Source organism: Silene latifolia, chromosome 11, assembly GCF_048544455.1.
Source record: "Silene latifolia isolate original U9 population chromosome 11, ASM4854445v1, whole genome shotgun sequence".
NCBI lineage: Eukaryota > Viridiplantae > Streptophyta > Magnoliopsida > Caryophyllales > Caryophyllaceae > Silene > Silene latifolia.
Window position 1 is genome coordinate 158,687,221 of NC_133536.1, and position 26,503 is coordinate 158,713,723.

General features: G+C 39.4%; 3 protein-coding genes across 3 annotated transcripts; 2 read left to right on the forward strand and 1 right to left on the reverse strand.

Annotated features, from left to right (window-relative positions):
* Nucleotides 1-694: 694 nt before the first annotated feature.
* Nucleotides 695-8,555, forward strand: LOC141612015 (uncharacterized protein C57A7.06). The gene is made up of 11 exons (XM_074430715.1): nt 695-1,142; nt 1,539-1,662; nt 2,014-2,492; nt 3,387-3,602; nt 3,709-4,029; nt 5,623-5,964; nt 6,051-6,134; nt 6,544-6,642; nt 6,914-7,285; nt 7,880-8,011; nt 8,101-8,555. Exons 1-11 carry the CDS (start codon nt 804-806, stop codon nt 8,230-8,232), a joined length of 2,640 nt encoding a protein of 879 aa, XP_074286816.1. The 5' UTR covers nt 695-803; the 3' UTR covers nt 8,233-8,555.
* Nucleotides 8,556-9,073: 518 nt separating this feature from the next.
* Nucleotides 9,074-14,388, reverse strand: LOC141614220 (pollen receptor-like kinase 4). Its single transcript, XM_074432978.1, has 4 exons — nt 13,692-14,388; nt 11,252-11,314; nt 10,364-10,990; nt 9,074-10,070 (listed from the first exon to the last, which is right to left on the reverse strand). Exons 1-4 carry the CDS (start codon nt 14,386-14,388, stop codon nt 9,397-9,399), a joined length of 2,061 nt encoding a protein of 686 aa, XP_074289079.1. The 3' UTR covers nt 9,074-9,396.
* A 5,660-nt stretch (nt 14,389-20,048) lies between these two features.
* Nucleotides 20,049-21,060, forward strand: LOC141614221 (uncharacterized). Its single transcript, XM_074432979.1, has 3 exons — nt 20,049-20,179; nt 20,224-20,353; nt 20,473-21,060. Exons 1-3 carry the CDS (start codon nt 20,049-20,051, stop codon nt 21,058-21,060), a joined length of 849 nt encoding a protein of 282 aa, XP_074289080.1.
* Nucleotides 21,061-26,503: the final 5,443 nt, after the last annotated feature.

The window sequence follows — 26,503 nt, forward strand, 5'->3', positions numbered from 1 at the left end:
GACACTTCTCCTAATTAGCCGTCCCGTGCCCGACACCGTGTCGGACACCGACACTCCTCGGACACACGCCGAAACGTGTCGGACACCTATAAAGTCGTGTCTAACTTTCTACATTTATTCGGGCACGTGTCTGACGCGTGTCCATGGTATTTGGGCCGTGTCCGACGCGTGTCCATTACATTTGGACATCATTTAGGGTGAATGATATTCTTTAAACGAGAAATGAGCTATCGAAAGAGATTGATTAGAAGATGCGTTTGGATGGTAAATGAAAATGAGTTATAATCAAGGGAAAGTTTTACCTTCACTTATTTAAATTTAGTATCAATTAGTTTTATAAAAATAAAATCGAACGTTTATAATTATAAAATATACTCCCTCCGTCCCAGTCATTTGTTGTCCTTTTCCATTTTTGGGTGTCTCGGTCATTTGTTGTCCTTTCTATTTTAAGAATGAACTTAATGAGTAATTTGATCATTCTCATTCAATTTGTTCCACTTGTCATTTAGTTATTGGTCCTCTCCTTTTTCCCTGGTCTTTGTGTCAAAACCAAAGAACAACAAAACAACAATTGACCGGGATGAGGGGAGTATTTTTTATTAAATTTAAATAACATCTCCCGTGTCCTAAATTTTATGGAATGCCGTGTCACGTGTTTGTGTCCATGTTCGTGTCCGTTTTGGTACAACCTAGTATGCAAGAGGGTTTAAGTGCCATCGGTTAGAGATATACCAGTGCCCTCGTTTTTGTGATTTTCTTATACTGCAGCCGCAAACCAACCAAAACTATCCTTGCTCACAACAATGGCGGACAAAAAGCGAAAACCTAAATCAAACACCTCTACCAAATCAAAGAAACACAAGAACAAGAATGGAAAAGGAGGAGAAAGTAAGAAATCCAGCGGGCCACGGTTGCCGGCGGCGCTGAGAAAGGAGCTGGACAACATTAAAAAAGCTGGCGATAATGAGAGTGATTTAGAAGATAATGTATTTGTTAATGATGAAGAAATTGATTCTGATGAAGGTGAGGTTAAAAATGATATATATGAGTATGAAGAAGAGGTTGCTGAAGAAGAATCTTCCAAAAATCGTCGTTATGATCCTGTTGATAATTTCGAGTATCAGCTCCCTGATAAATTCAAGGTTTTGGTTTCATTATATGTTATGCGTTTACTTGTGATTTTTGAGCAATTTAATGATTCATACAGTTTTGTTTTTCATGATTGTTATGGTGAAACTAGTACACATCTGTTCCTTCATTGTAGTCTGAGTAGGAAAGTATGGGACAGTATGAGAAATAATGCTTTTTGTAATGGGAAAGTGATGAGGATTGAGCTCATTATCCATAGAATGTAAGAGGAAGTCTATCTATCACAGGGAAATGCGTTATGGATTAGATAGACTTGCTAGTAGAGGTAGGAGTTGGTTCATGAAAATGAAGTAACTTTTTGATATATATGAAGTGATTTGTCTTTAATGGACCTCCCCAGAAAAAAAAAAAAAAAAAAAAAGTAACTTTTGATAATTTATCTTATGTAGGATGAAGATATACTGTCTGAGGATGAAGATATTGGTGGCAACACTGATGATGATTCTGATGATGATGAAAGGCATGCTAGAATGTTACACAATATTACCGGAATTCCCGCCGAGGGTTTTGCAGGTACATTCACTAGGCTTGGTCAACACTTTTGTTTCCCTCGATGAATTTTGGTTATAGGTAGTGATTGTTTGCTGAGTTTTATATGCCCTCTAATGTTCACAAATGTTACGCAGCTTTGGAATTGTTTCTAGGAGGATCTGGATAAACTTATAATATTGCTTAACATATCCATTAATCAAGCTATGTGTTGGAATAATCAAATCTCTCTTATTGTTGTCGTCAATAAATGATTCTCTTTCTCTGTTTTCATTTGTGTCTGCGTCAGAATGGGAATCTATGTCTGTGTCTTCGTTTTGTTTGTTAAAATTACCAAAGTTTACTGCACAAATAATCTTCTGTTTCCGTTTTCAGGCAAGAAGAGAAAACGAAAGTCAGTTGTTTCAGAGGCATATCCGGAGTCTGAATTCAACCCCAGTCATGGCGTGCTGAGTGGTGATGGCCAGATTACCATTGATGACCTTCTCGGTCCGCTCCGCGGCAAATCTGGTTACAGCAAAGTAAGAAACAACATTAAACGTACGGAAGAAAAAGGAATAAAGATTCACGCTCCTCTTCCCAAACCAGATAGGGAGAGGGTGGAGAGGGGGACTGCATATGAAAAAACAAAAGAGGATTTAACAAAATGGGAGGGTCAAGTAAAGAGAAACAGGGAAGCACCCACATTGATTTTTGACCAAAGAAATGTAAACAAAGTTCCAACAGTAGGAGCAATAGCTTCTGGGTTCAAACCGCGCACCCAGTATGAGAAGACGCTTACATCATTAATGCATGATGGTGAAATAGTGGCTGCTTACCAGAATGATGGCACTAAGCTTCTTGAAATGAACAAGGTAAAAACCTTTCGCCTCAGATTTGAGTTTTTTATCCATAGAGTTGATGTTTCAAAATTTGCACCACATTATAAAGGCAGTCAACATTTTTGTAGAGGAAGTAGTTTTTCATGTAATCATATTCTGTAATGTAAATGCAATTATTTAGGTAGTGTTTTTGAAAAAGCAGTTTGATGGTTGAAGAGTATAGATAAAAGTCAAATGAAAAAGGTGATGACTTGTTAGAATTGCAATTCTGTCTTTTTCAGTTTGTTCAAAAATGGCTATTGGGTGTATGCAGCTCTTCATGCTAAAAAAATGATTTTTTTTTTTTTTTTTTTTTTTTTTTTCCGAATGCTAATGGTTGGGCTAAAACAATTTGTAGGAGCCCTTGAGGTTCTGGGGTAATGGTTTTGTTGTGGTTGTTTAAGAGATCGAGCTAATATGTCGAGTCGTCATGTTAGTATCCATATAAACTTTGTGTTGCTATATATTGCCATGAGGCAAGTTCACCCCTTGTTTGGACGGGGGATTTTGAGAGAAAGGGAAAGGTCTCCTTCCGAGGCAAATTATACCCCCTTTCAACAGGAAAGGTTTGGAAGGTCGAATGACATTGTTCCATCCCCGCTTGACCTTTGTTTTTGTGTCCAAACAAAGGGTAAATGTTTGCTTAGTTGCAATGAAGAAAAAGTTCTTTTTATTAAAGAACTCATTGTTTTTTTATTACCTGGCTTCATTCAGTTAATGTTCCGGGATATTTATTATTTTACTAGTATGTAGTTCAGGGCATAGCTCTCGAACTCGTAATTTGGCTGGGAAGAGTGATAGTTGGGAATATATTCATGTGTTTGCTACTGTTTTTTCTCTATGATTGTAAGCTTAGCTTGCAACTAATTATTTTGCCTGCAATTGTAGATATCAGTGGAAGATGTAAAAGAGCGCCAGGAAAGACTAGCTAAAATGCGGAGCCTTCTTTTTCATCATGAACTGAAGGCAAAGCGCATTAGCAAGATCAAATCCAAGACCTATCATAAAATAAAGAAGAAAGATAAAATGAAGGCAGCGTGTTCAGAAAATGACCCTGAAGCCGAGAGAGAGCTTGCAGAAAAAGAAGAACGGAAAAGAGCTGAGGTGAAGTACTAGGATGTGCTATGGTTTTATGTAAACATACTCAAGTGTTTATGCTATTAACTCTCAACTAGCTGTGTTATATTGGTATTACTTAAATTTGGCGCAGGCTCGCATGACATTGAGACACAAAAACCAAGGGAAATGGGCAAAGCGTATTCTTGAGCGTGGTTTGGATAAGCAGGATGATGTCACCCGAGCAGCTATCGCTGAACAGCTGCATCAACATAATCTTTTGACCAGAAAGATGAATTCTTTCAAGGATGATAGTAGCAGCGATGATATTGCTTATGAGGATGATGAAGATTTGGATAGCTCAGATGAGGAAGGTGCTTCAATATTAGTGGCCAAGGCCAAGAAAAAAACTCTCAAATTAATGGAAGAGGAGGATGAGGTTCCGGATTCTGGTGTATTTTCGTTGCCTTTTATGGTATGCACTCCAAACTTGCTTGTTGCGTGCAGTTTAAAGAAATCAGTTAGCTTGCAAAATGTTCGTAATTGTTCAATCTCTTCGATAAGCTTCTTCTCCAATATTTCTTAGGGGGGTGTTTGGTTGGAGCGTTTGGAATGGATTGGATTGCTTTTCGCCTTTTCCCCCCTTATTTTCTCTTTGGTGAACTATTTTGATGTATTCGTTTGAGTTTCCCCTTATGGATTCATTTTCTTCAGTATTACCCCTACTATGGATCTCAATCCTGACTATACCTTGTAAAAGATAAGCAGTGTACTATTGGTGCTTCTTTTTTATATGAATGCTTGCATGCGTCAAATTGCAGAAATTCTTGACCTTTCTTTGGTGCCATATTAATCATAAATGATTTCACTTCTTGTAAATTGCATCCAACTTAACATAGAGCTTCAACAGATTTTATGGTCATATTGAAGGAATATTTATAATGAAATAAAGCAAAATGACTAACTAAAGCGGTTGCTGTTCTTCTATTGTAAAGCAGCAGTCCTTTGATGCAGTTCTCGATGCAACTTTCATTTTGGGTAATTCGGAAACTACTTCTTTGTGTCTGCCCTAGGCCTCTTTATTTTTCTTGTGTTCCTCCCTTTTCTTATGGCCGTTCTACCTTTTATTCCTTCCATTCCACTATGTTCTCATTTGCTTTAACACGGTCTCCTAGACAACACTTTTCTCATGTTCTATTGTAACTATTTTTTTTATTGAAAATATACTTTTGTGAAAGAATTTCTAGAATTACAAACGTAACTATAAGACAATCATGTTCAAATTTTTTATTTTGTAGAGTACTATATTGATGGTTAAAATTTGTAAACTTTGACCTTCAAAAAGCAAGTGGGAAGAACATAGTGGAATATAGGGAGTGTTTGCATTTAGATCCTTTTAGCAACGGTGTCATGCTAGATTGCTAGCTGATACTAAATTATTTGAGGTGAAGACTTGTTCATACAAGGCAACTCCTTATATTCGCATCTTTTCAACATGCTTCACTTGCCCTGTGATCTATAGGGAGGTGGTGGTAAGGCTTGACATGTTATTTTAGTACATATCCGTACAGTTATTTTGATTTAGTACACAGACGGAATCTCTTAGTCTAACAAAGTTCTAACACAATTTTTCCTGGATCCCTTTGGGTTTTCGCTGTTATACTTTTATTTGTGAGATCTTGTGAAGTAGTTATAATTGCGACTTTACAACAATGTTCGGTTCTTTAAGCAATTCCAGTTATATGTTTTTTTTGTGGAGGCATAGGCGTGTTATTCATAAACTTAGAACTCAGGGGATGTTTGGTTCAAAAGGTCGGAATGGATTGGAATGGAGATACCATGGGGTAATGGATTTAGAACCCCATGCATATTAATTCTTGTTTCATTCACTCTAGAATTGTATGGAAAACTTGAGGGAGAAGGCAACCCCCACCCAAACAGCCGATCACTATATGTGACGATTATTGGTAGTCACTAGTACTAGTTACTTACTCAGATGTTGGGAGCCCCAGATCATTATTGTTGATTTATGTTTTGAATTGTTCTGATTGACTTCACATGATGATAGCTTCGGGGGTTGGAAAAAAGAAAGGAAGCGGCCAGTGAAGAAGCCAAGCGTGCTCTTGAGGAGTATGATTTATCTTTGAATCAGCAAGATGAAAATGCAGCAAAACCTGGGACTTCAAGTGGGAGAAGGGTCTTTGGTGCAACTGAAAAGAAAGCGGAAGATCCAAAGATAAAACATAGACCAGAAGTTGATAACTATGGAAGCGAGAATGAAGATATGATCGAAGATGACGAAGATGTTGATTTAGGACACGTGGAAGGTAGTCACTCGCTCAAGGATGTCGATATTAATCTGGATGTACTTCGTGAAGACTTGGAGACTGGCGAGGAGTCCGCTCTGAAAGTAATTTAACTCTACTCTAGTTTCTCCTTCTATTTATATACTATGTTTATTCTTCAGCCTGGTTACCTCTAGCATTTTTTTTCCAGTGTGTGAATGGCATAATTGTTGAAGACCCACAGCCAAGAAAAAGTTATGATGTGTCTGTTTATGCATCTGGTTCTTGGAAAAAGGTTAGTGTTTCTTATGTATGTGGATCATTCTTGGCGATGCCGTCCTTTTCATTGGAATTACCATATATTCCTAATGTGGTCTATTCCATGGAAATGCTTCTACGACAATTTCTGTGTTGAAATTACTATATTTTTTTGGTGTCAAATGAACCACAAGAGCATTACTTCCAATACAAGAGGAGGGGTGGTTAAACTTGTTCGGTTCCATTAATTCTTGCTAAAAAAACTTCTACATTCATCATACCTTGGAGTAAGTTACTTGGTGATTTGGCGAGGGAATATGGAATTGGTTGGGTTTGGGAAATTTATTGACACGTGATAGACATCACAGCTTTGCTCTTTTCTTCATTATATTTCTTTCAAATGAGCTGTGAAAAGCTTTGTAACTATGCTGTAACTATGCATACAGATGAAAAGTATCAAGGGCCAAAAAGAACCTACTCCGAAGGGAAGTGCAAAGCAGACCTTAGAGGTTGCAGAGCCTTCTGTACCTGATGAAGTCAGAGAGGTAATAAGATGATTCTGGCGGAAGTCATATTATATTCTTGTCAACTTGCTAGTTGACTTTGGTGAGCAAATAATACCGAATTTGACCTATATTTTCTCACAGTATACCATGGATGGAACGTTGTTAATTCTTGATATTAAATTAGCTGTTTTCACTAACAAGGAGGTTTTACATGGTCGTATATGGAGATACTGATGGTTGATGTTTGGATCTGTCATTGTATTTATTAATCTCATGTCATTGTATTGTTTCTGTTTGCGGAATTCGGTAGGAAGTTGACGAGGACAGTGATTCAGACAGTGACGGTCATATGGTAGACGGAATGTTGTCTGCTGGTGCAAAGCAAACATATGAACTGCCGTCTAATGATGAGCTCATAAGACGTGCATTTGCTGGAGATGACGTGGAGGAAGAATTTCAAAAGACGAAAGAGAGTGCTCACAATGAGGAAATTCCCGAGCCAGAGAAACCCAGATTGCTTCGTGGATGGGGTCAGTGGACTGATGTCCAGAAAAAGAGAGGGTTACCTTCTTGGATCTCAAAAGAATACGAAGCTGCCAAGCGGAGTAGAGAAGCAGCTTTGAAGAAAAGGGAAGATGCATCTCTTAAACATGTTATTAAATATGAGAAAATTGATAAGCAGGTCAGTGTTACTACTACACATATCTGATCTTCTTTTTTCAGAACTAGACTCATGTGATCATTAATTCATCTCTTCATGTTATTAAATATGAGAAATTAGATAAGGTCAGTGTTACTATTGCACATTTCTGATCTGCTGTTTTTAGAACTGGACTCACGTGATCATTAATTCCTCTCTTTTCGTGACTAAAGTGTAGACCTCATAAACGGGTTATTTGGGTCTGGCACGAGTCTGGTCAGTTTAATTCAGGTTTTTCGGGTATTTTATGCACTCTGGTATGGATTAGGTCATTTCTATTTGTGTCTGTTTTGGGCGTGTAATTGTCCACTTATACAGGTCACGGTGACTACGAGTTTTGTCATTTAGGTTATGTCGTTTGTTATGTAAATAAACTTAGGCATAATTTCAAAGTGGTTCATTTGAGTCATTGAATCAGTTTGTTTTTGGGTTAGATAATTTCAAATCTCGTCATCTTGGGTTTAATTATGTTCTGGTCAAATTCTTCACCCGTATTGGGTCAATTTTTGCAAGATCTAGTTTAGTGGGTCATCTAACTGTTTAATATGATCTCATGGTTACTTTGGAACATTTCAGGAGGAGAAACTGTATACAACTTCATTACCTTACAATTTCATTTCGAACGGTGTCTTTGAAAGCAGCACCCGAATGCCCATTGGCCCTGAATTTAACCCAGCAACAGTTGCTGGGGCTCTTATTCGGCCAGCCGTATGTTCATCTCTCTGCTCCCTCTAATGTGACCCTGAAAAAGTAGTAGTGCGCATTTTGATGGCTAACATTGCGCTTGTTCCACCCAGGTTCTGAAGAAATCAGGTGTTATAATTCCTCCGATTTCGTTTAAAGAAGTTGATCCGCATAATAAACAAGAGGATAAAAAGCAGGGTGGAAAGAGGCGAAAGCTAAGTGGTAAAAACTCAAGAGGCAGGTAAATATGAAGTCGTAAACGTTGGCACCTGATTGCTTGCTTATCAAGCCATCCTGGCAGGAAGGGGCAAACCTCACCACTCCCCTGCTCCACGTGCCCTCTCCAGGCCTAAAGGTCAGTTATTGCCTGTAATGCGAAGGAAGGTCATTCTATGTTTTGAAGTTGTGCTCCCAATTTTGTAGCTTTTACGATTGACACAAGGCTATTATAGTTTGTTTAACTGTTACCCCTTGTCAAGCAGCTCTTCATTGTTAGACATTTTGCCTGTAGAAATCGGGAATTTTCCTTCTTCATATTAGGTTCAATAGATAATTTGTGCTTGTGGTAGTTTCGATTGCACGTTGATGTTCTCGTATATCAACCTAAACAATCTTTGGGTGCAATTAGCTCTTTTCTTCATTATTTCCTCACCATGACATTCTAATTTGGAGATTCATAAAGCTTAATAATCAATAACTATGTGCAGGATATCAAAGTATTTGCGACGTTCTCCATCGTTTCTTCTATAATTTCACCCGGTACTTATTGTTAGACCGTCTTAATTAAACAAAACTTGTTGCTCATATAACGTGAAATTATTGTTCGATTGTGTTTAGGAGACTTGCACTTAATTTTTCTTACTGGTATTATTTTGAAGGATTTTCCTCACTTTTGAACTTTTTACCCTAGAGAAAAATATAAGAATAAGATAAACCGAAAACTGAACAACTTAGAGTTGAAGCAAATTATATACTCCCTCCTATTCTTCTTTTTCTTCCCCTTTGGATGGGGCACAATATTTAAGGAAGTGAATAAAATATGAGTTGTGAATTGGGTGGGGTTTGGTGATAGGAGAGAGAAATGAATAAAATAAGGAATTGTGAGTTGGGTGGGGTTTGGTGATAGGAGAGAGAAATGAATAATTATGAATTAAATAAGAAATTGTGAGTTGGGTGGGGTTTGGTGATAGGAGAGAGGAATGAATAAAATAAGATTAAAAGTTTCCAAAAAAGGAAAGGGGAAGAAAACCTGAATAATCCGTTTTAGGAAATAGGGAAGAAAATAGAGAATAGGAGGGAGTATATATTCTTAAAAATACATTACAATTTCTTTACGTTTGTACTGCAGACCTATTTGTGACAAACTGCTCCCTGAAATGAAGTTTAAGAAAAACCCTTTTGATTTTGGATCAATTCCTAAAAGAAACATTTTCTTCAGAAATTGATGAAATTGTAGAATACAATTCCCTTCCACTTCCATATGAAGGGAAATCTACTTCATCATCATTATCCCTCTCTTTCAACTCTTCAATTTTCTGCACTGCTTCCCTTAAACTCCATCTCTTGTCTACATTCCATTCGCAACACGACACTCCTACCTTCAACAATTTCAACATCTCCCCTTTACTACTCCTAGACGCTTTCATCTCCATATCGAACATCTCACTTGTTGACTCTTCCTTAACTACCGAGTTTACCCATGCTGATAAGTCATCATTCCCACCTTTCCCCGGCTTCAAATAGTTAGCCGGGAACTTACCTGTTAGTATTTCCAGTATAAGTATGCCAAGACACCAAACATCCGTCTTTTTGGTTGATTCGTTGGTTTGGATGAACTCAGGAGACTTGTACCCGACCATGACTTGCTCCGCGTGGTCTTTGTTGATCAGTGGGGCCAGTGCATAGTCGGAGAGTAAGGGCTCGAAACTGTCGTCTAAGAGAACATTGGATGACTTAAGGTGTCCATGTGGTAGAGCTAGTTGAGGAAGCTCCCTATAGAGGTAAGCTAACCCTCTAGCTACCCCCTTTATGATCTTTAACCTAGTTGACCATTCAAGCCCTGGTTGATCTTCGGTGCGTCTTCCTACATTTTTGTTAACCAATATACATTCATTCAACCTAGTAAATAAAATGAAAATCATTTGGACAGTACGTATAAATGGGACGGTCTTCTCAACATGGTATCAGAACCAGCGTGACCAAGAGGTCACAGGTTCAAGTCCTGAGAGCCTCCGATATCTCACAAGTGAGTTTAGCACATGGTATGGAGGAGCCTGTGCACTAACTACTCTTCAAGCCCAAAGGGTATTCGAGTAAATGACGACGGACTAATGAAAATTAGGTCGAAAATTGCAAAGATGAATTCGAAAAACATACCATGAAGATGACTGGCCAAGCTACCATTGTCAACAAAATCAGAGATAATAAGCTTCTCATCTCTCTTATGAAAGAAGGCAACAAGAGGAAGTATATTGGTATGTCTTAATTTACCAAGTCTCTTCATATGTTCTTGAAACTCTTCTTTACCTACATTATTCATTTGCCTAAACCTCTTCACTACAAAGGTATGTCCACCAACAATGGCAGCCTTATAAGACGATCCGAAACTCCCACTTCCAAGCACTTCAGCTGAGGCCTTGAGCAAGTCTTGCATCTCAAACTTTTGCCTATCATTTCTTAAAAAGATTAGTTTACCATTATCACTCTTTTTGTAGCTTGTTGGCCTCTCTAATCCCCTTGATTGATTATTTTGGTATAATTCGGAGCCGTTGGATTGCTTCTTGTTATGCTTCTCATTTGGTAACCTCTCAATGTCTCTCATTGTTATTGAGTTTTGATGGATCATTTTGTTGTTTTTGTTTCTTGTAAACATAAATATTATGCTTATGATGAATAGTAGTCCAAATGTTATGATTATGATTATTAGTTTTGCGTGTGAGTTCGAGGGTGCTGCTTTCGGCTTGCACGGTGGTGTTGATGGTTGCCCACATAAACTTGAATTTCCTGTTTATAGAATCACATACCAATTAACACTATATTATTATTAAGTTTTTAGATAGTCTCTTGTCAGACCGTCTTAGGCATGAAACTAATGAATTCAAACTATATCTTTTGCACTCGTTGATGTTCATTACTAACCAGATATATGACTTGTTTTAACTCCGTTTCACGCTATTTGTAATTATTAAGATGTACATATATGTCAAATTTAGTGTTTACTCTTGTTATTGATACTACTAAACTACTATCATCATTATAACGAACCTGAATTAATTTCCGGAGGAAGTATGCATGGTGCTAATGGTTTCCCACATAAACCTGGATTTCCTGTTTAGATAACACACAGAAATTTAACGGTTAAAACTTGGGAAAAATTTCAAAGAGTATTTTTATGTTTTTTTTTTTTACAAAACATTTCTAAATTTCACATAATATTAATGTTTTAAAGTAGTTTCACCCAAACTTGAAGACATGTATATATTTTTCACTTTTGGATTAATTAGTATGCTATATTGTCTAGCTTGCTAAGGTATTGACCTCACATATGCACTATATACTTCATCACAAATTCCCATTTAAGACGGATATATCCGTCAAATAATTAGAATAATAATAAAAAAAAAAGAACAAGCAGAATGCATGAGAATAAGCAATATATTTGTCTTATATGCACATATGGAATGATACTTGATCTATTTTAAGCTTAAGACTGATATATCAGTCTTAAAAAAAATTATTGATACTTCATACTACTCCGTAGTTCATAATGTTGGCGGATCTTTTTTTTTTTGTCCCTCTCAATATTCAGACGGCTACATTCGTACCAAAAAAAATATTCAGACGGCTATATTATAGATCGACATACAAATTACGTCACAAAAATTATAATGAAAGTGAATATATTAGGTGGTCTTACAAAAATGTTACGTGCCACCCTTTAATTTATAACAATTAGTCTTACTGAAGACGGGTCGGAGTAAGTGACAGGTAATATCACTCACAAAACGGATAGGGGGATAAGGCGGGGCACCCCCATGTGCTTCTCTCTCTCCTCTATTTGGGTCATTTGTGAGAGGAAATGATATCCGTCACTCAAAATGACGGATACGTGCCGTCTCTAATGAGATTTTGTGAATTTATAATTGCAAGAACTACACGTCCTTAATAATATGTCTTAATCATTGCTAGTCTTTAATTATAGGGGTTGGTTGGTCAATTATATTATGCCAAAACGTGATACCACGTCTAATGATGGTCTTATTGAGTGTTAGTTCCATGCACGGTCTTATTGAGTGTTAGTTCCATGCACGGTCTTGTTGCTAGTCTGAGGTACTACTTTATATGCGTAATCCTTTTTCTCTGTATTTAGGCTTATATCATTTGTATTTCATTATTTTTTTCCAATATAAACTCATATCAACTCCGAATAATATTTTTATTATCAGAGAATTTTGTGATAATCCATTTAAACATTATATTGACGTTTTTATTGGGGTTTAATGAATGCATCTGAACCCCTTCATTTCCAATAAATAATTAAACTTTTTTAAAAAGAAGCAAAATAATTAGCTTCATTGGTCTAGTGGTTTGATGTTTGTGGCTTTATTTACGGAGTATTATTTATTTGTTGAAGGTCATGGATTCAGTTTTTATAGTGAGCAATTTATATTTAAAATGCTATTTTACACTTGTTTTATGCTCCATATTTAGCTCGATCAAATAAGAATTTTTTGTTATTTATTAATTTGATTTTCATAGCCAAAAATTTCATGTACTGCTAGTCTGCCACCGATCTATTAAATCCTAGAACCGCCATTATCATTAAATACTTCGTCCCATCCATTCTAAACCATTTATATTTTTCATGGTTAACAAGATGACATTTTGACAATATGAACTACTTTGGTACTAGCTATGAAGTGACCATATGAACTACTATGAAGTAAGAAGTAACTATATGGTGCATGCAAGGTATTATACTATCATTTTATCTCCAAAAAACATGACCAAGGTAGAAATGTTTCAATTTTATGAATGTGCCAAAAAAAAAATGTTGCATATTCAAAGAATGGAAGGGAATACATACATAATTTCTTAAACATGATTAATGAGTAAGAGACATAAGTAGAGCCAACAGTCTTATTTCCCGTAACACCAAGAATTGTCTAAGAGTGACTAAACTTAGAAACTCTTCAAAGTATAATTAGCCCAAAACATATTATTAAAAGGTTTTGAACCTTTTAATATCCGTTACTCCACATTGTGATCGGAACAAGACACTCCACAAGAAATTATCCATGCATGTAGTCCTACTCGATTGTTTCAAACACTCTTTTCTGGTTGTTCCATTCTTTAGTCTATCACTTGAAACTCCCTTATCTAGTTTACGTGTCATACTTAGTATTTCAATTTAATAATATTGTTAGTAAAGTAGCTGAAAGGCAGCTAAAACATAAAAAGTACTGATTATTTCTTAAGTATTTGATAAAACTAGCTAAAATGGCAATTGATACTTGATAAAATGAATTTCATGTTCATTTATTATTATGTTAATTAATCAATGGAACAAAAATATGATAAGATACATTATCTAAAAGGCAACATATGGAAAAGGAACAAAAAAAAAAAAAAAGCGTTCTATTAATGAACTGCTCTTTTCTTTCCAAAAGAAAAAAAAAACGAAGTACAAGAGTATGAAACTCACCAAGAAATGAAGAGGAATTCAAGTTGGTGAAGCTAGAAGGAATATCACCAACAAAGGCATTATTTGTAAGATCAACCAACCTCCAAGTTTCAGACACAAAATTTGGAATATTACCACTAAACTCATTATTTGCAATTGACAATTCCAAAAGTAATGGCAATTCAGCCAAAGATGTTGGAATTACACCACTAAATGAATTGTTTGCTAAATACACCTTCCTTAACATATCCATACCCTTAAATGCATCATCCTTAATGTCGCCGGAGAAGTTGTTTCCTGACAAAAACAATGCCCTTAACCTCTCTAGTTTTTTGATGGGTGGCATTGGACCATTGAAGCTATTGTTCATCAAGCTTATAGACCTTAAACTTGATATTTCAGCTAGTGAATCCATGTCTATATCGCCTTGTAACCCCATCATTTCTAGTTGTAATCCTGTCACATTATCCCTACCACATAGGACACCTACCCAATTCCTTGTACCATTTGTACAAGGTGGAATGGATATGTTCCAACTGTTTAGGGCAGTAGCATTTGTAAGGGATTCTTTGAATTTCAGAAGGGTTTGTGCATCATCACAAGAAACAATGTCAACTTGTACCAAAATTATAATGGCTAAGAAAACTATAACTATAAAAACAACATTATTATTTTTTACCCTAAAATCTTGGGTTTTTCTACTAGGGTTAGCTAACATTGTTTCTTGCTCAATTTATGGGTTAAGAGATTATGATCATTGATTATTGGGAGGAATAAATAAAAACCCGAAAATGGAATAAGATGAAAAGATGAAATAGGGCTAAGAAATTGATGAAGAAATGATGAAATAGTAGCAAAGGGTGAGAATGATAGATTGACCTTAATTAGCTTAAGAGTTTAGGACATGGTCGTGGGATAATGTCACTAACATTATTAGCTGTTGTTCAAGGCCGGCCTTTCATTTTGTGATGATTCATTCTCTTAAATATTATTAGGTGCAGTCTAAAAACTTGATTTCATTAACTAATTTTTTTTGGGTGTAGATTATCTGGTTTAATCCTGATTCGAGCCGTGTAGGATTACAAGGGGCATTAATGCTCCGCTCACGAGTTCTAACACTAATACATTCGCAAGCTCGAACACGAGACCTTGATTAAGTTAGAAGAACCTATTATTAGTTGTCTATGATGCATTATTTCAATTCATTATTTTTTTTATTATTATTATTATTTAATTATTATTATTATTATTATTATTATTTAGGATTTTATTCTCCGTTAGTAGTGATTATGTATGACAAAGGTCTTAGACTTCGGACTAACCATTACTTGTCCATGATGCACTATTTCAATTCTTGTGCTTTTATTCTTTCTCCATCAACTTTGGATACATGGACTTCTTTTTTTTGTACGTCGAGCAACCAAATTGATGTGGTTTGAGTTAGATAAGTTGTTTTTCACAAATAGGATTATATATCCAGTTGTACCATAAGCATTGTACAACTAAGGTATAAGAATCCGAACTTATATGTATTCTTTCTGAGGTAATTCAAAGTTCATGTTTTTAATGTGTAAATAGATAAACCCAATACTTTCTAATAAAGTTCATATTCTTTAACATAAAGTTCGGATACTTTATCACAAAGCTCAGATTCTACACCGTACAACATATACAACTGGTTGTATAGTCCATGAATTGGTTATTTTTCCTCTAATTCATTATTCGGGCAGCTTTATTATTCACTCTGATTTCCTCTAACTGTTACTTCCTCTTTGTCAGGGGTATTTTAATGAAAGACAAATAAATACTGTAATTAAGACAAAGAGGGTAATTTCATAAATGAACGATGTGTACCCCCTTATGATCCCTTTGTTAACATTATTGTGGAGTGTAGGAAATAATCAAAAGACTCCCTATCGATGCAGGTTATATTCGAGAAGAGGTGTACAAACGCAGTTGGAGATTGCGCTTGCCAAATTTTATTTTAAAGATCAAAGTAACTTTAGTGACAACTTTATTTGGGATACTATTTTGTATTTTCCCTCATTTATAACTCATTTATGTTTGGTTGATAATTTGATACCCTAGCTACCACTAATGTTCTTTTCCCCTTAGTCCCTGACCCACCTCCCCTAGTTTGTAAGACTCTTTATTTATCTATGATTATTATGTTCTAACCTTGCCAAAACAAATACATACGTTAATTTGTTTAAGAAATATAACCAAGATTATCTTACAATCATAACACGAGTTATATAGTAGATTGGGTGTTCTAAATGTTCAAGTTATGTACGAGTAGTAGTTAGTGAGATACAACCGACTTAAATTCATGTCACCAGATGGGTAGCTGTTTATTAAGTGAGATGTAGAGATAGAGAGAGAAAAAAGAAAAAGAAATACAACATTGAAAAACCCTAAAAATGGCAATCAATTGTAACGATCAAAGTCAATTTCCTCCTCTGGTCTCTAATTCAAACAATAATAATGCTCGGAATGATAGTGAAGCGTCCTCATTGGTGGTTATTGGTGGCCCGGAGACTACTCAGGTGCAGAAAATAGCGAATGGTAATCAAATTGTTGGGATAACTCCCTATGATTTGGATTCAATTGAACCAGACAATTCTTCTGAATGGCTGGTTCAAGGGCGGCGAAGGAAAGGGAAAAGCTGGCCCCATGGTTAGCATTCCTGAAGAGCCTGAAGATTTGATGCAGGTAACGGTTGAGGATGTGAATGAAGAACTGGAGTATTGGAAGAACGCAGTATATGGTTTTGTCTTGGGTGCGAATCCACCAGTGGATCTGCTGGAAGGGTTCATTAAACGTCTCTGGTCGTAATTCCCAATGGACAAAATATCTTTCCGCCCCAACGGTGTGTTTATCGTTCGTTTCCGATCGGCTGCAGCTAAGTCTTAAGTTCTTCAGCAAGGTCACTTCCTCTTTGACAAAAAACCGCTTATTGTGCGGCCATGGAGTGAAGAGGTTGAACTCGTGAAGGAGGCTGTTGAGGATGTTCCGGTTTGAGTACGAATTCATGACTTACACGTCAAGTTTTGGGGTAAATGTCTTCCCAAAATTGCTGGTTTAATGGGTAAATTTGTACGCAGTGATGACGCTACTACTGAGAAAACTAAGTTGGGGTTTGCTAGGGTTATGCTTGATGTTCCTTTTGGAAAACCTATTTCTGAGTATGTTAAATTTCTGGATGTAGATGGGCAAGTAGTGCAATTGAAAGTGGAATTTGAATGGAAACCCATAGCATATACTAATTGTAAGGGTATTGGACATGACTCTTCTAATTGTAGGAAAGAAAAGCTTGGAGTGAAGAAAGTGGTCACGAAGCAGATGGAGAGAAAATAATGGAGGACAAAACAACAAACTGGTAAAGTTCCTATTTCTATTTCTGTTGCTCCTGTTGTAGTCCATACCATTTGTGGACACGGGTCCACGGGGGCGAAAAGCGAAGCAAGCTTTTCACTCTTGGTTTGTTTGCATTTGTGGAGTCGCCACCAATTTATTGTGGAAAATTGGAAACCGTTCGAATACCTCGTGTCATGTCAAGACACAAAGTAATGACATGAACACTAAGCACTCGTTACCCTTAGCATTCTATGTCTAGAATGACTCTCGTGAATGCCAATGAACACGGATGTTCACAGAGATCTGGAGTAAGGGGTGAGGGTACGTATTAGGAAGCTCTTTTGATCGAACACCTAATCCCGCCAGCCTCAATAGCGGCCTCTACTAATGATTAGGGAAAATTGTCTATACCCGATATATTGTCGATTATATGCATGCAATGCAACATCCAATAAATTAATCCTAGCATGTGAGAATTAACTAAGTCGGTTAACACGTAATTTAACATACAATTAGGTCGAGGTAGAAATTTAGGTTAATTACATATGAGAGCATACAAGCAATACAATAAAAGAAATACAATGAAAATATAATAAAGAAAAATTACAATAATTACATTGGATTAATTCATGTCGAAAATACTTTTAAAACGGATAATTTTAGAAAAGAAAGAATAAATAAATAAACGAACAGATATTAGGCGATAATACGATTAATAGTTAATTAAATACGTAAGCTAAACTAGGTCAAAGCAGAAACAGAAGTTCAGAGACAGAAATCAACCGGGAACAGGCGCAGCAGAGCTGCGTCCCTTGGAAGAGGCGCATCAGTCGCTGCATCTGTTCCTGGGTTGAGTTCTGGCTGTGAAGCCGGAACCGCAACTCGTTAATATTCATTGGTGAACTTAATGGTTGATTAATGATATTTGACTCGGATGAAAGTGATTAACATATTATTTACATGTGATTAAGGTCATAAAAACAATAAAACATGAATGAAACTGATTAGAACGAAATATTACAAGATTTATAAGGTTATTAATTACAAATTAACAAACTAATCAAATTAATTAGACTAAACAGATTACTAATGACGAACTAATGATGGTGACGGTAAATAACAGATACAAATTTATCAAAGATGAATTCTAGAGATTCAATATGGGTAAATCGAACCTCTAAAACCCGAATTGATTTCAATGTCGAAAACCCGCAAATATGAATTATAAGGGATTTAAGTCGGGATTTAAAAGATGAATTAATCAACAATGAATTATTAACGCGTTAAAATTACTATACTCGAATGATTATGTTAATAAAACGATGAACAATTGATAACAAAACGAAAACAAAGGGACGAACAAAAGACGAAGGAAGAAGAAAGGAAGCAGGAACTGCGGCAGCCTCACGAAGAGGTGCAGCAGGTACTGCGTCCCTTCGAAGAGGCGCAGCAATTGCTGCGTCCTTTATCGACAGTTGTTTTCTGATAATCCGTAAAAAGGGTTTTAAAACAAGGTTTTATAAATCGGTTTTAAGCGTATTTTCGACATAAATCTTACAATAATGATACAAAAATTAAGAACAATAAACAAAAGAAGGATTATACACCCTCAGACTTACATGTTTGACGAAACGAGATGAACTAAGTTAACGTTTAGTGATGCTCGACTCGAATGTAGACGAAAGTGCCCTCTAGGAGGAAGACGAATAAGATTGATTAATGTTGATTGATGTGGAGTTGGTCAAATTGGTCGGTCATGCAAAACGAGGCTGGTACTCAGAAGGATCCGAGCTTACGTGGTCGAAAGTTCAAGCACGTAGACGCCAAAAAGTAAGAATGTGGTCTAGAATGCAAAGGGAGAAGAGAAGGGCGGACACTCGCGTGAGAAATATGAGGACCGAAGGTCTCTATTTATACTAATCACATGGAGGAAGTAGGGTTTTCGGAGAAACTTTGGAAGTGAATCTCGAAAAGATACGGAAAATACGCATAAAAGGACTGAGGAAGAGGCGCAGCAGGCACTGCGTCCCTTGGAAGAGGCGCAGCACCTGCTGCGTCCTTTCCTCAGTGGTTTCCTCCTGCGGAAGAAAGATTTCCGCGTTTCTATTATGGAATAGCGGATCAATCTCGTTTCTTTAATATTTTGTGTGAATATTACGGGAGATATTTTACCAAAGATAAAAAGATTGGAAAATATGGAATAGAAATATCTGGAACATTCCAGAACATTCTGACTCGGTTTTAGAAAATAAAGACGGTTTTCTGACCCGGACTCCAAATGTACTCTAATTACTGCCAAAACGACCGTATCGGCACGTAGATGACAATTAAGAGGTAGACACAAGTGTTTGAGCGACCACTCGACGATAAACTTACGAACTGTCACAAATCGTTCCGTATACCAAACATGCGGCCCAATCATCACCGGGTGGTTTGCAGAAGGTGCAGAAATGAGGTATCTACACCATTGTGGCTCCAGTTGATAGTCCTAATACTCCTTCTCCTGATGTGTCTGTCACCTCTACTGAAAAACGTAATCAATTTGAGGTCTCTTGGAGTAGAAATGGGAAGTATCACATGGTGACAATCCCTGCTCGTAATATTATTAGGCTCAATAGACAAGAAGTGGTAGAAGCAGGCTTAAGTTCTATGGAATTTAGAACTCACACTTTTATGGATTCTATTAATAATGTGACCCCAAGAGTAGGAATTGAGATAAATGGTAGTGCATCACCTTTAACTGGGGGTAATGTATAATTGGGGATTCTGGAATATTAGGTGGTTAAACAGCCAATCTAAACAAAATACTATCAAATGGTTCCTTCATCGTCATCAGATTGGGTTGTTTGGCTTCCTTGAGACAAAGATCAAACCCTTGTCTCTAAATTCAGTAAGAATCTGTGTAATACCTAGTGTGTGTTTACTAATACACAATATCATAAAGAGGGTAGAGTTTGGATTTTGTAGAATCCGTCCATGTTCCAAGTTCAATTTTTGGAGTATGATGCTTAATTTATCCACATGGAGGTTACTGATATGGGTATTGGAGCTCAATTTCATATGACCATGGTTTATGCCTTTAATGATGTAAATGAGAGGAAGCTTTGTGGGAGAAGCTGTGTGGATTTAAAAGGTATATTCATGGCTCTTGGGTAATCTGCGGGGACTTTAATACTGTGTTGGTACCTATGGAAAGGTTATGGGGCAATTGTATAACTGAAGAAATGGAAGACTTTAAGAATTATGTGGATGACTGTGAAGTGTCTGATTGTCCTGTTAGTGGGTCACTATGTACATGGAACAATAAACAAGAAGTTGCTACCAGAGTATATAGTCGATTAGACAGAGTCTTGGTCAATCATGGGTGGTTCAATTAGAACCCTACTGTGCATGCTTATTTCTATTGTGAGGGTAACTTTAATCACTCCCCTTGTGTGTGGTTTAGAGTATGAATGATGACACCAAGAAGAGAAGACATTTTAAATACTATAATATGTGGAGTAAGTTAGAGGATTTTAAGAAGTGTGTGCAGCGGGTGTGGGATAAAGATTGGTATGGTAGCAACATGTTCAGATTAACTAAAAAGTTGAAGTCTCTTAAGATGCCTCTGAAGAATTTGAACAAAACTGATTTTGCTGATGTGGAGAATAATGCTACTAGAGCTAGAATGATTCTGGAACACATTCAGGAAAAGCTTTGGCGTGATCCTCTTAATGCTGGTCTTGTACAACAGGAAATAGAGGCTGCTAGTGCATTCAGGTTCCTTGATCAGGCTTCTCATGAGTATCTAATCCAAAAATCTAAAGCTGTGTGGATGGAAAAAGAGGATCACAATACCAAGTACTTTCATAGTCTGATCAAAAATAGGCAAGTGCAGAATAAAATTATGAAAATTGAAGATGTGAAGGGGAATTTGTGTGAGGATGCTACTCATATTGAAAATGCTTTCCTTGATTTCTATATGGAATTGTTGGGGGCTGATGTTAGTACTAGTGATGTGTCATTGTCTACTGTTCAGATGGGAAGGGTATGAACTATTGAACATCAGGCTCTTCTCCTGATGCCAGTAACTAATGCAGAAATTAAGCAAGTGTTGTTTTCAATTCCTACTCAAAAGGCAACTGGCCTATTCAAGTGCTTTTTTCAAAGATGCTTGGGATGTGGTGGGGGAGCTATTCTGTAAGTCTATCCAAGACTTCTTTCTTAATGGCAAATTCCTTAAACAAATTAATCATACCCCCATCACTTTGACCTCAAAAATTGATCTCTCTCAGAATGTCACTCAGTTTAGACCCATTTCTTGCTGTAATGTGGTATATAAGTGTATCTCTAAACTGATGTGTAACAGACTGGCTAAAGTTTTACCTTCTATTATCAGTGATAATCAGGGGGGATTTATTCAGGGAAGAAGTATTGTAGAGAATATTTTAATATGTCAAGACATTATAAGATGCTATAAAAGGAAAGCTGCGTCTCCAAGGTTTATGCTTAAGGTAGATCTTGAAAAGGCTTATGATTCAGTTAGTTGGAAATTTCTAAAATAGATGATGATTGCTCTGAATCTTCCTCAAAAGTTTATAAATATGATAATGGAGTGTGTTGAGACAACTTCCTACTTTTTGGTGTTAAATGGAGAAGTGTTTGGACATTTCAAGGAGGGAAAAGGTTTGAGGCAAGGTGACCCTTTGTCCCCTTTACTGTTTACTATTGCTATGAAATACTTAAGTAGGGTATTGCACCATACCACTACTAGTATGCCCTTTAAGTATCACCCCCTGTGTAGCAAGATGAACATGTCTCACCTCATGTTTGCAGATGACCTAATCCTGTTCAGTAAGGGGGATATTGATTCTATTATGATTCGTCTTCGTTCATTTGCTACTTTTTCTAGTGCATCTGGTCTGCAGATGAGCCCTGCTAAGACCAATGCCTATTGTTCCGGGTGTAATTCCAGAGCAGTTATAAGTTACCACCCGTGCTTGTAGAATGACGTCTTTGGTTGAATCCTCCTTGCGGTCTCCTGAAACGATGAACAAACTGAGGGCTCGGCTTTGGGCCGAGCGAACTCACTCCGACGCTCAAGTCAGTAACTTAGAGAGGTAAGTTGTTGTTACTTGGCAAAGTACGTATTGTAGAGAGATAAGGAAGATATTACCAGGTGAATAGTGATTCTTAGGTTAAATTGTGGATCCTCTACTCAATGAGAGTAGAGGAGTATTTATAGACTTTCACCTTTTGTCACGTAGTGGCCAAGTGGCCAAGTGGCTAGCAGGTGGAAAGACTGATCTACCCCTCGGCCGAGGGACCTATGGCAGGCCGGCGGGCCCTGTTGACTCACCGCCGAGGGGTCTTGGATATGAGTTCGCGGATGTGTGCCCCGGCTGGCTGGTTGCCCCGGCGGGACCCATCTGACAGGCCGACAGGCCTCGTCGGTTAGGCTGTCTAAGCCGTTGACTTGCTGTGGATATCTTTGACCTTGCTCAATATGTTGACTGGTCAGCGGGTGCAGAATATGCCCCATCAATTTGCCCCCAGCGTAGTTTATGCCGTGGTATGGGCTCCGATGTATGTTGAGCGTATATTCTGCGCAAGACAAAATTTCTGCCCCGCTTCTTCTTCCTCGGCGTGGCTCTGCGAGGCCGTACCATATCCCCCTCCACATGGTTGTGTAATGGACATCCGATGTGGAAAAGGCAATGACGTTGGCCGAGACCAGGTGGAGAGTGCGGTTGTTTCGATTGCCCCTGGCCGGTGCTTTCTGGCTTGGTTGATCATGTTGCCGGCGGAGAAATGGGTACTTAGGAATTTTGTTGAGGAAGATGAACAGGCAGAGAGATATGAAGGGGCGTGTTGAAGACGCTTGGTTACTGTTGCATTGATTGACATTCAACTGTTGCAACGATTGACATTTCGTGGTTGCATGTTCGACACGTGTCTGTTTGTTGATTGGCTGACGTTTCATGGGCTGTGCCCTGATTGGTCCCTCTTCATGGGCTTTCCTCTATAAATAGGGCAGTTAATCCCTGAAATTGGGCACCAATTTCATTTCCTCAAAAATTTTCTTCTCTAGACTTTCAAGGGCTTTTCTCTTCTACTTTTCAGTGTAACTATTCCGGTTGGTACTTTTCTTCAAGGTAAACCAACAAATTTTTCTCTTTTTAACTTGTGAGTTTTGCTGTAAACATGTCTTCTGCTGATGCCGGAGCTAGCAAACCGACGCCGGGGGGTTCTCCGTCGCGTCTTGATGAGGGGGAGATGCTAGACGCCATCCCGCTAAGGTCTGGGGGCCCTAGGTCTCCTTCTCCTGAAGTTGATCCTCAAATTTTGGAGGAATGGGAGGATGATGATGATGCTGATGATGACGGAGACGATTTCGGTGATGATGCCGAAAGGGCTCATCCTAATGAGGGGAGGCGAGACGTCATGGATCACGGCGACCCCGTAAGGTCGGCCCGACCGTACTTGGACCCATAAGTTTGCCCGTTGTTCCGTGAGACATTTTTCGAGGGCCATTTCTACTTTGGCGGGGATACAAAATTGTTATCCCCGAGGGGGTCAAAGCCATCTGTTGCCCTCCACCGGGTTGCACCGGCGTATATATCCGGCACACAGAGTACGGGCTCCGGTTTCATTGAATGATTACGTTATGGCCATCATTAGGGCCATGAACGTCGGCCCAATGGGCCACCGCACCCTTTGGCTATCAGGACCATAGTCGGCTTTGTCTGGCTCTGTCTCTTTAAGGGGGAAGTCCCAACAGTTAACCTATTCCGTCGGCTTCACCACCTTCGGCCGTCATTTTCTGGTTGCGTCGGATGGTACAGCGTGCAAATGGAGCCGGGTTACGTCTCCGTTGACAAGCTGTCTTCTTGCAAAGACTGGAAAGATCGGTGGATGTATATTGAGGTGCCGGATGACTATCCGCTGCCCCGGTCCTTCCAGCACCAAGTTAATTTGCGGTGCGAGACTAAAGCGAGCACGACGGATGGGTCACCGGAAAAAGCTTAAGATGGACGCCAAAGAAGGTCCCTCTTGCGAGGATGAGAAGTCGCGATGAGGCTTTTCGAGGCGGACAAGAGTGGAGTGTCGAAAAGATGGATTCCCCCAACGCAGATCATTCTTCAGGATGAGCTGCTCTGCCATGTCGGCCTCATACCGGCCCTAGCACAGGGTGAGTGGGGTCGGTGTGAGGCCCATCACTGCTCTCAATGTTTTTGACCGTTTTGAATTTTGGTTCATTCCTTGCTTAACTCTCGCTTTGCTTCTTTTGCAGATCATTTTGGCGCGGACCTGTCCGAGGATATTCTTAAGAGGATGAGGCTGCACAAGGACAAGACCGTTGCTAACTTGCACCCCAAGGCTCTGGCTCGTGATCGCAGGACGTCACCGAACGATCTGATGGATCGGCGGAACAAAGGCCCGAATGTGGAGGCGGCCCGGCGAGGGTTGCTAGTAACATGCGCGCCGAACGCGGAAAACAAAATCTTCGGCGATGACGGCATCGACATCCGCTCCACCTTCCATCCCTCCACCCCGAAAGGAGACGGTGGAGATCGTTGACATTGCGATGGGGGACTCCGATGCGGAGGGATCTCCCCTTATCCGTAAAAGGAAAGAGCCCACCCCTGCTGCGATACTTCTGCCACCGCTCGCAAATCGCCGCTGCGAAGAGATGCGTCCTCCGAGCAAGAAGGCCAGGCATGGTACGGATACATCCTGTGGGTCGGCTTAGCCGGTTAATTGGCGTTCGATGACAAAGCTTTCCGATACGTCCATGTATACTGACACGGATGTTTTAATTGATTTTTGTAGATCAACCGTCGGCGGCCGCCGTTCTCACTTGTGCGGCACTTGGAGAAGCGGCTGAGAAGGCGGGTGATAGAAACGTCACCGTCGTTCCCACACCTCGAAGGTTTCCCCACCGAGCTCGTGGCGGGGGGGAGGAGAATAGGCAAGAGGTCGGCGAAATGGACTCAGCTAGCCGGCTCCCACATTATGGAGCAAGAGAGGAAAATGGTCCGAGGTCGCCCCACGGCTCGAGCGGCTAAGGCTGGAACTCGACGCGGCGAACAAGGAGGCTAAGAGGGCCAAGGCCGAGGTCAAGAGGTAGTCCGTGCGAGAGAAAAAAACGGGAGGACGCTGAAAAGGAAGTCCTTCTTTGAGAGAGCCAAGGCCGAGGCTGCGGCGATCAAGGCCGCTAAGTCGCGGAGATGCGTTACCTCGTTCAGAAGCACGCCGACCTTTACCTTACGCAGAGGAACGAATTTAGGGACCTGTTTCAGTGCCAGGGGAAGGTGGTCCGGAACAAGGATGCTATCATCGCCCAAAGGGAGGAGGACATTGAGAGACTCCAAACCGTTCTTCTCCCTAACATGTGCGCCCAATACTGGGACCTGGCTGAAGAAGCTGCCAGGGAAGTGATTGAGGAGCTCTTCCCTCTCGATGGCTCCTTTCCATAGGACAAATTCGACGAGCTGTTTGACGACAAGCTCGAAGCTAAGGAGGAAGCCGCGAAGGAAAGGGCCAAGGAGGAGGCAAGGGTGAAGAAGGAGGAAGAGGCTGCCGCGGAGAAGGCGGCCCTTGCTGAGGAGGCTAAGGCGGCCAAGGAGGAAGCCGAGAGGATGAGGGCAGCTGAGGCTGCCGAGGAAGCTGAGACTGCTGAGACAGCTTCTGGGTCGCCCATTAAGGATGATACTGCTAACGCTGCTGATGGTAAGCAGCAACAGGCATAGGGAGGCGGACGGTCGTCACCAGGCTCACCCGGCGTCTTGGACAGCTTGAGCTGTTCGGGGGCCAACTATTAAGCCTTTCCTCCCTGCCGTCTTTTGGCGCTTAAATGATGTGTCTGTAACCTTTTGCCTTTCTTTCCCTTGTATTTTGTACAACTTTGGTAGGTTGTGTTTTGGGCTTATCCTTATGGGGACGGCCGTCGTCTGCATTTCTTGTAATCTGTTGAACATTTTTAATAAGAGCTCGTTTCTTTTGCCTCCGGCTTGGCCGAGGTTTTTACCCTTTTTTCTGAGTTTTCTTGCGCTAGTAGTTGAGCATCTTAACTGTAAACGTTTTCACTTTGCCTCTGGCTTGGCCGAGGTCTTTTCTCGTCTTCGTCTGAGTTGTCTTTTTACGTTATTAATTGAGTGCCTCTTTTGTTTTCGCCTCGGCCTGGCCGAGGCAGTCTAGAGTGCGTATCTCAACTGTGTTTAACGTTCCCAAGATACGTTGACCGTTTTTGCGAGTATCACCGTCTTTGTAATGACTAAAGTGGCGTCTACCTCTTGGAGTGACCGCTAACGCGACGTCTACCTCTTGGGGTGATCGCCGTAGCGTCTACTACTTGGGGTGACTGCGACGGTACACCTTCTTGATGATGATCTGCCGTGGCGTCTACCACTTGGAGTGATTGTTGCGACGTCTACCTCTTGGGGTGATCTATAGCGTCTACTACTTGGGGTGACCGCGACGGTACACTGCTTCTT

What these genes read in the sequence shown, in the direction of transcription:
- LOC141612015 (XM_074430715.1), top strand. Translation starts at nt 804, where the DNA reads ATGGCGGACAAAAAGCGAAAACCTAAATCAAACACCTCTACCAAATCA. An exon ending in TCCCGCCGAGGGTTTTGCAG is followed by an intron (nt 1,663 to 2,013) that starts GTACATTCACTA and finishes TTCCGTTTTCAG; the next exon opens with GCAAGAAGAGAAAACGAAAG. An exon ending in CATCTGGTTCTTGGAAAAAG is followed by an intron (nt 6,135 to 6,543) that starts GTTAGTGTTTCT and finishes CTATGCATACAG; the next exon opens with ATGAAAAGTATCAAGGGCCA.
- LOC141614220 (XM_074432978.1), bottom strand. Translation starts at nt 14,388, where the DNA reads ATGTTAGCTAACCCTAGTAGAAAAACCCAAGATTTTAGGGTAAAAAAT. An exon ending in GAATTCCTCTTCATTTCTTG is followed by an intron (nt 11,315 to 13,691) that starts GTGAGTTTCATA and finishes TTATCTAAACAG; the next exon opens with GAAATCCAGGTTTATGTGGG. An exon ending in TCCTCCGGAAATTAATTCAG is followed by an intron (nt 10,991 to 11,251) that starts GTTCGTTATAAT and finishes TTCTATAAACAG; the next exon opens with GAAATTCAAGTTTATGTGGG.
- LOC141614221 (XM_074432979.1), top strand. Translation starts at nt 20,049, where the DNA reads ATGGAGGTTACTGATATGGGTATTGGAGCTCAATTTCATATGACCATG. An exon ending in GGTATATTCATGGCTCTTGG is followed by an intron (nt 20,180 to 20,223) that starts GTAATCTGCGGG and finishes ACCTATGGAAAG; the next exon opens with GTTATGGGGCAATTGTATAA. An exon ending in AACAAGAAGTTGCTACCAGA is followed by an intron (nt 20,354 to 20,472) that starts GTATATAGTCGA and finishes TGTGTGGTTTAG; the next exon opens with AGTATGAATGATGACACCAA.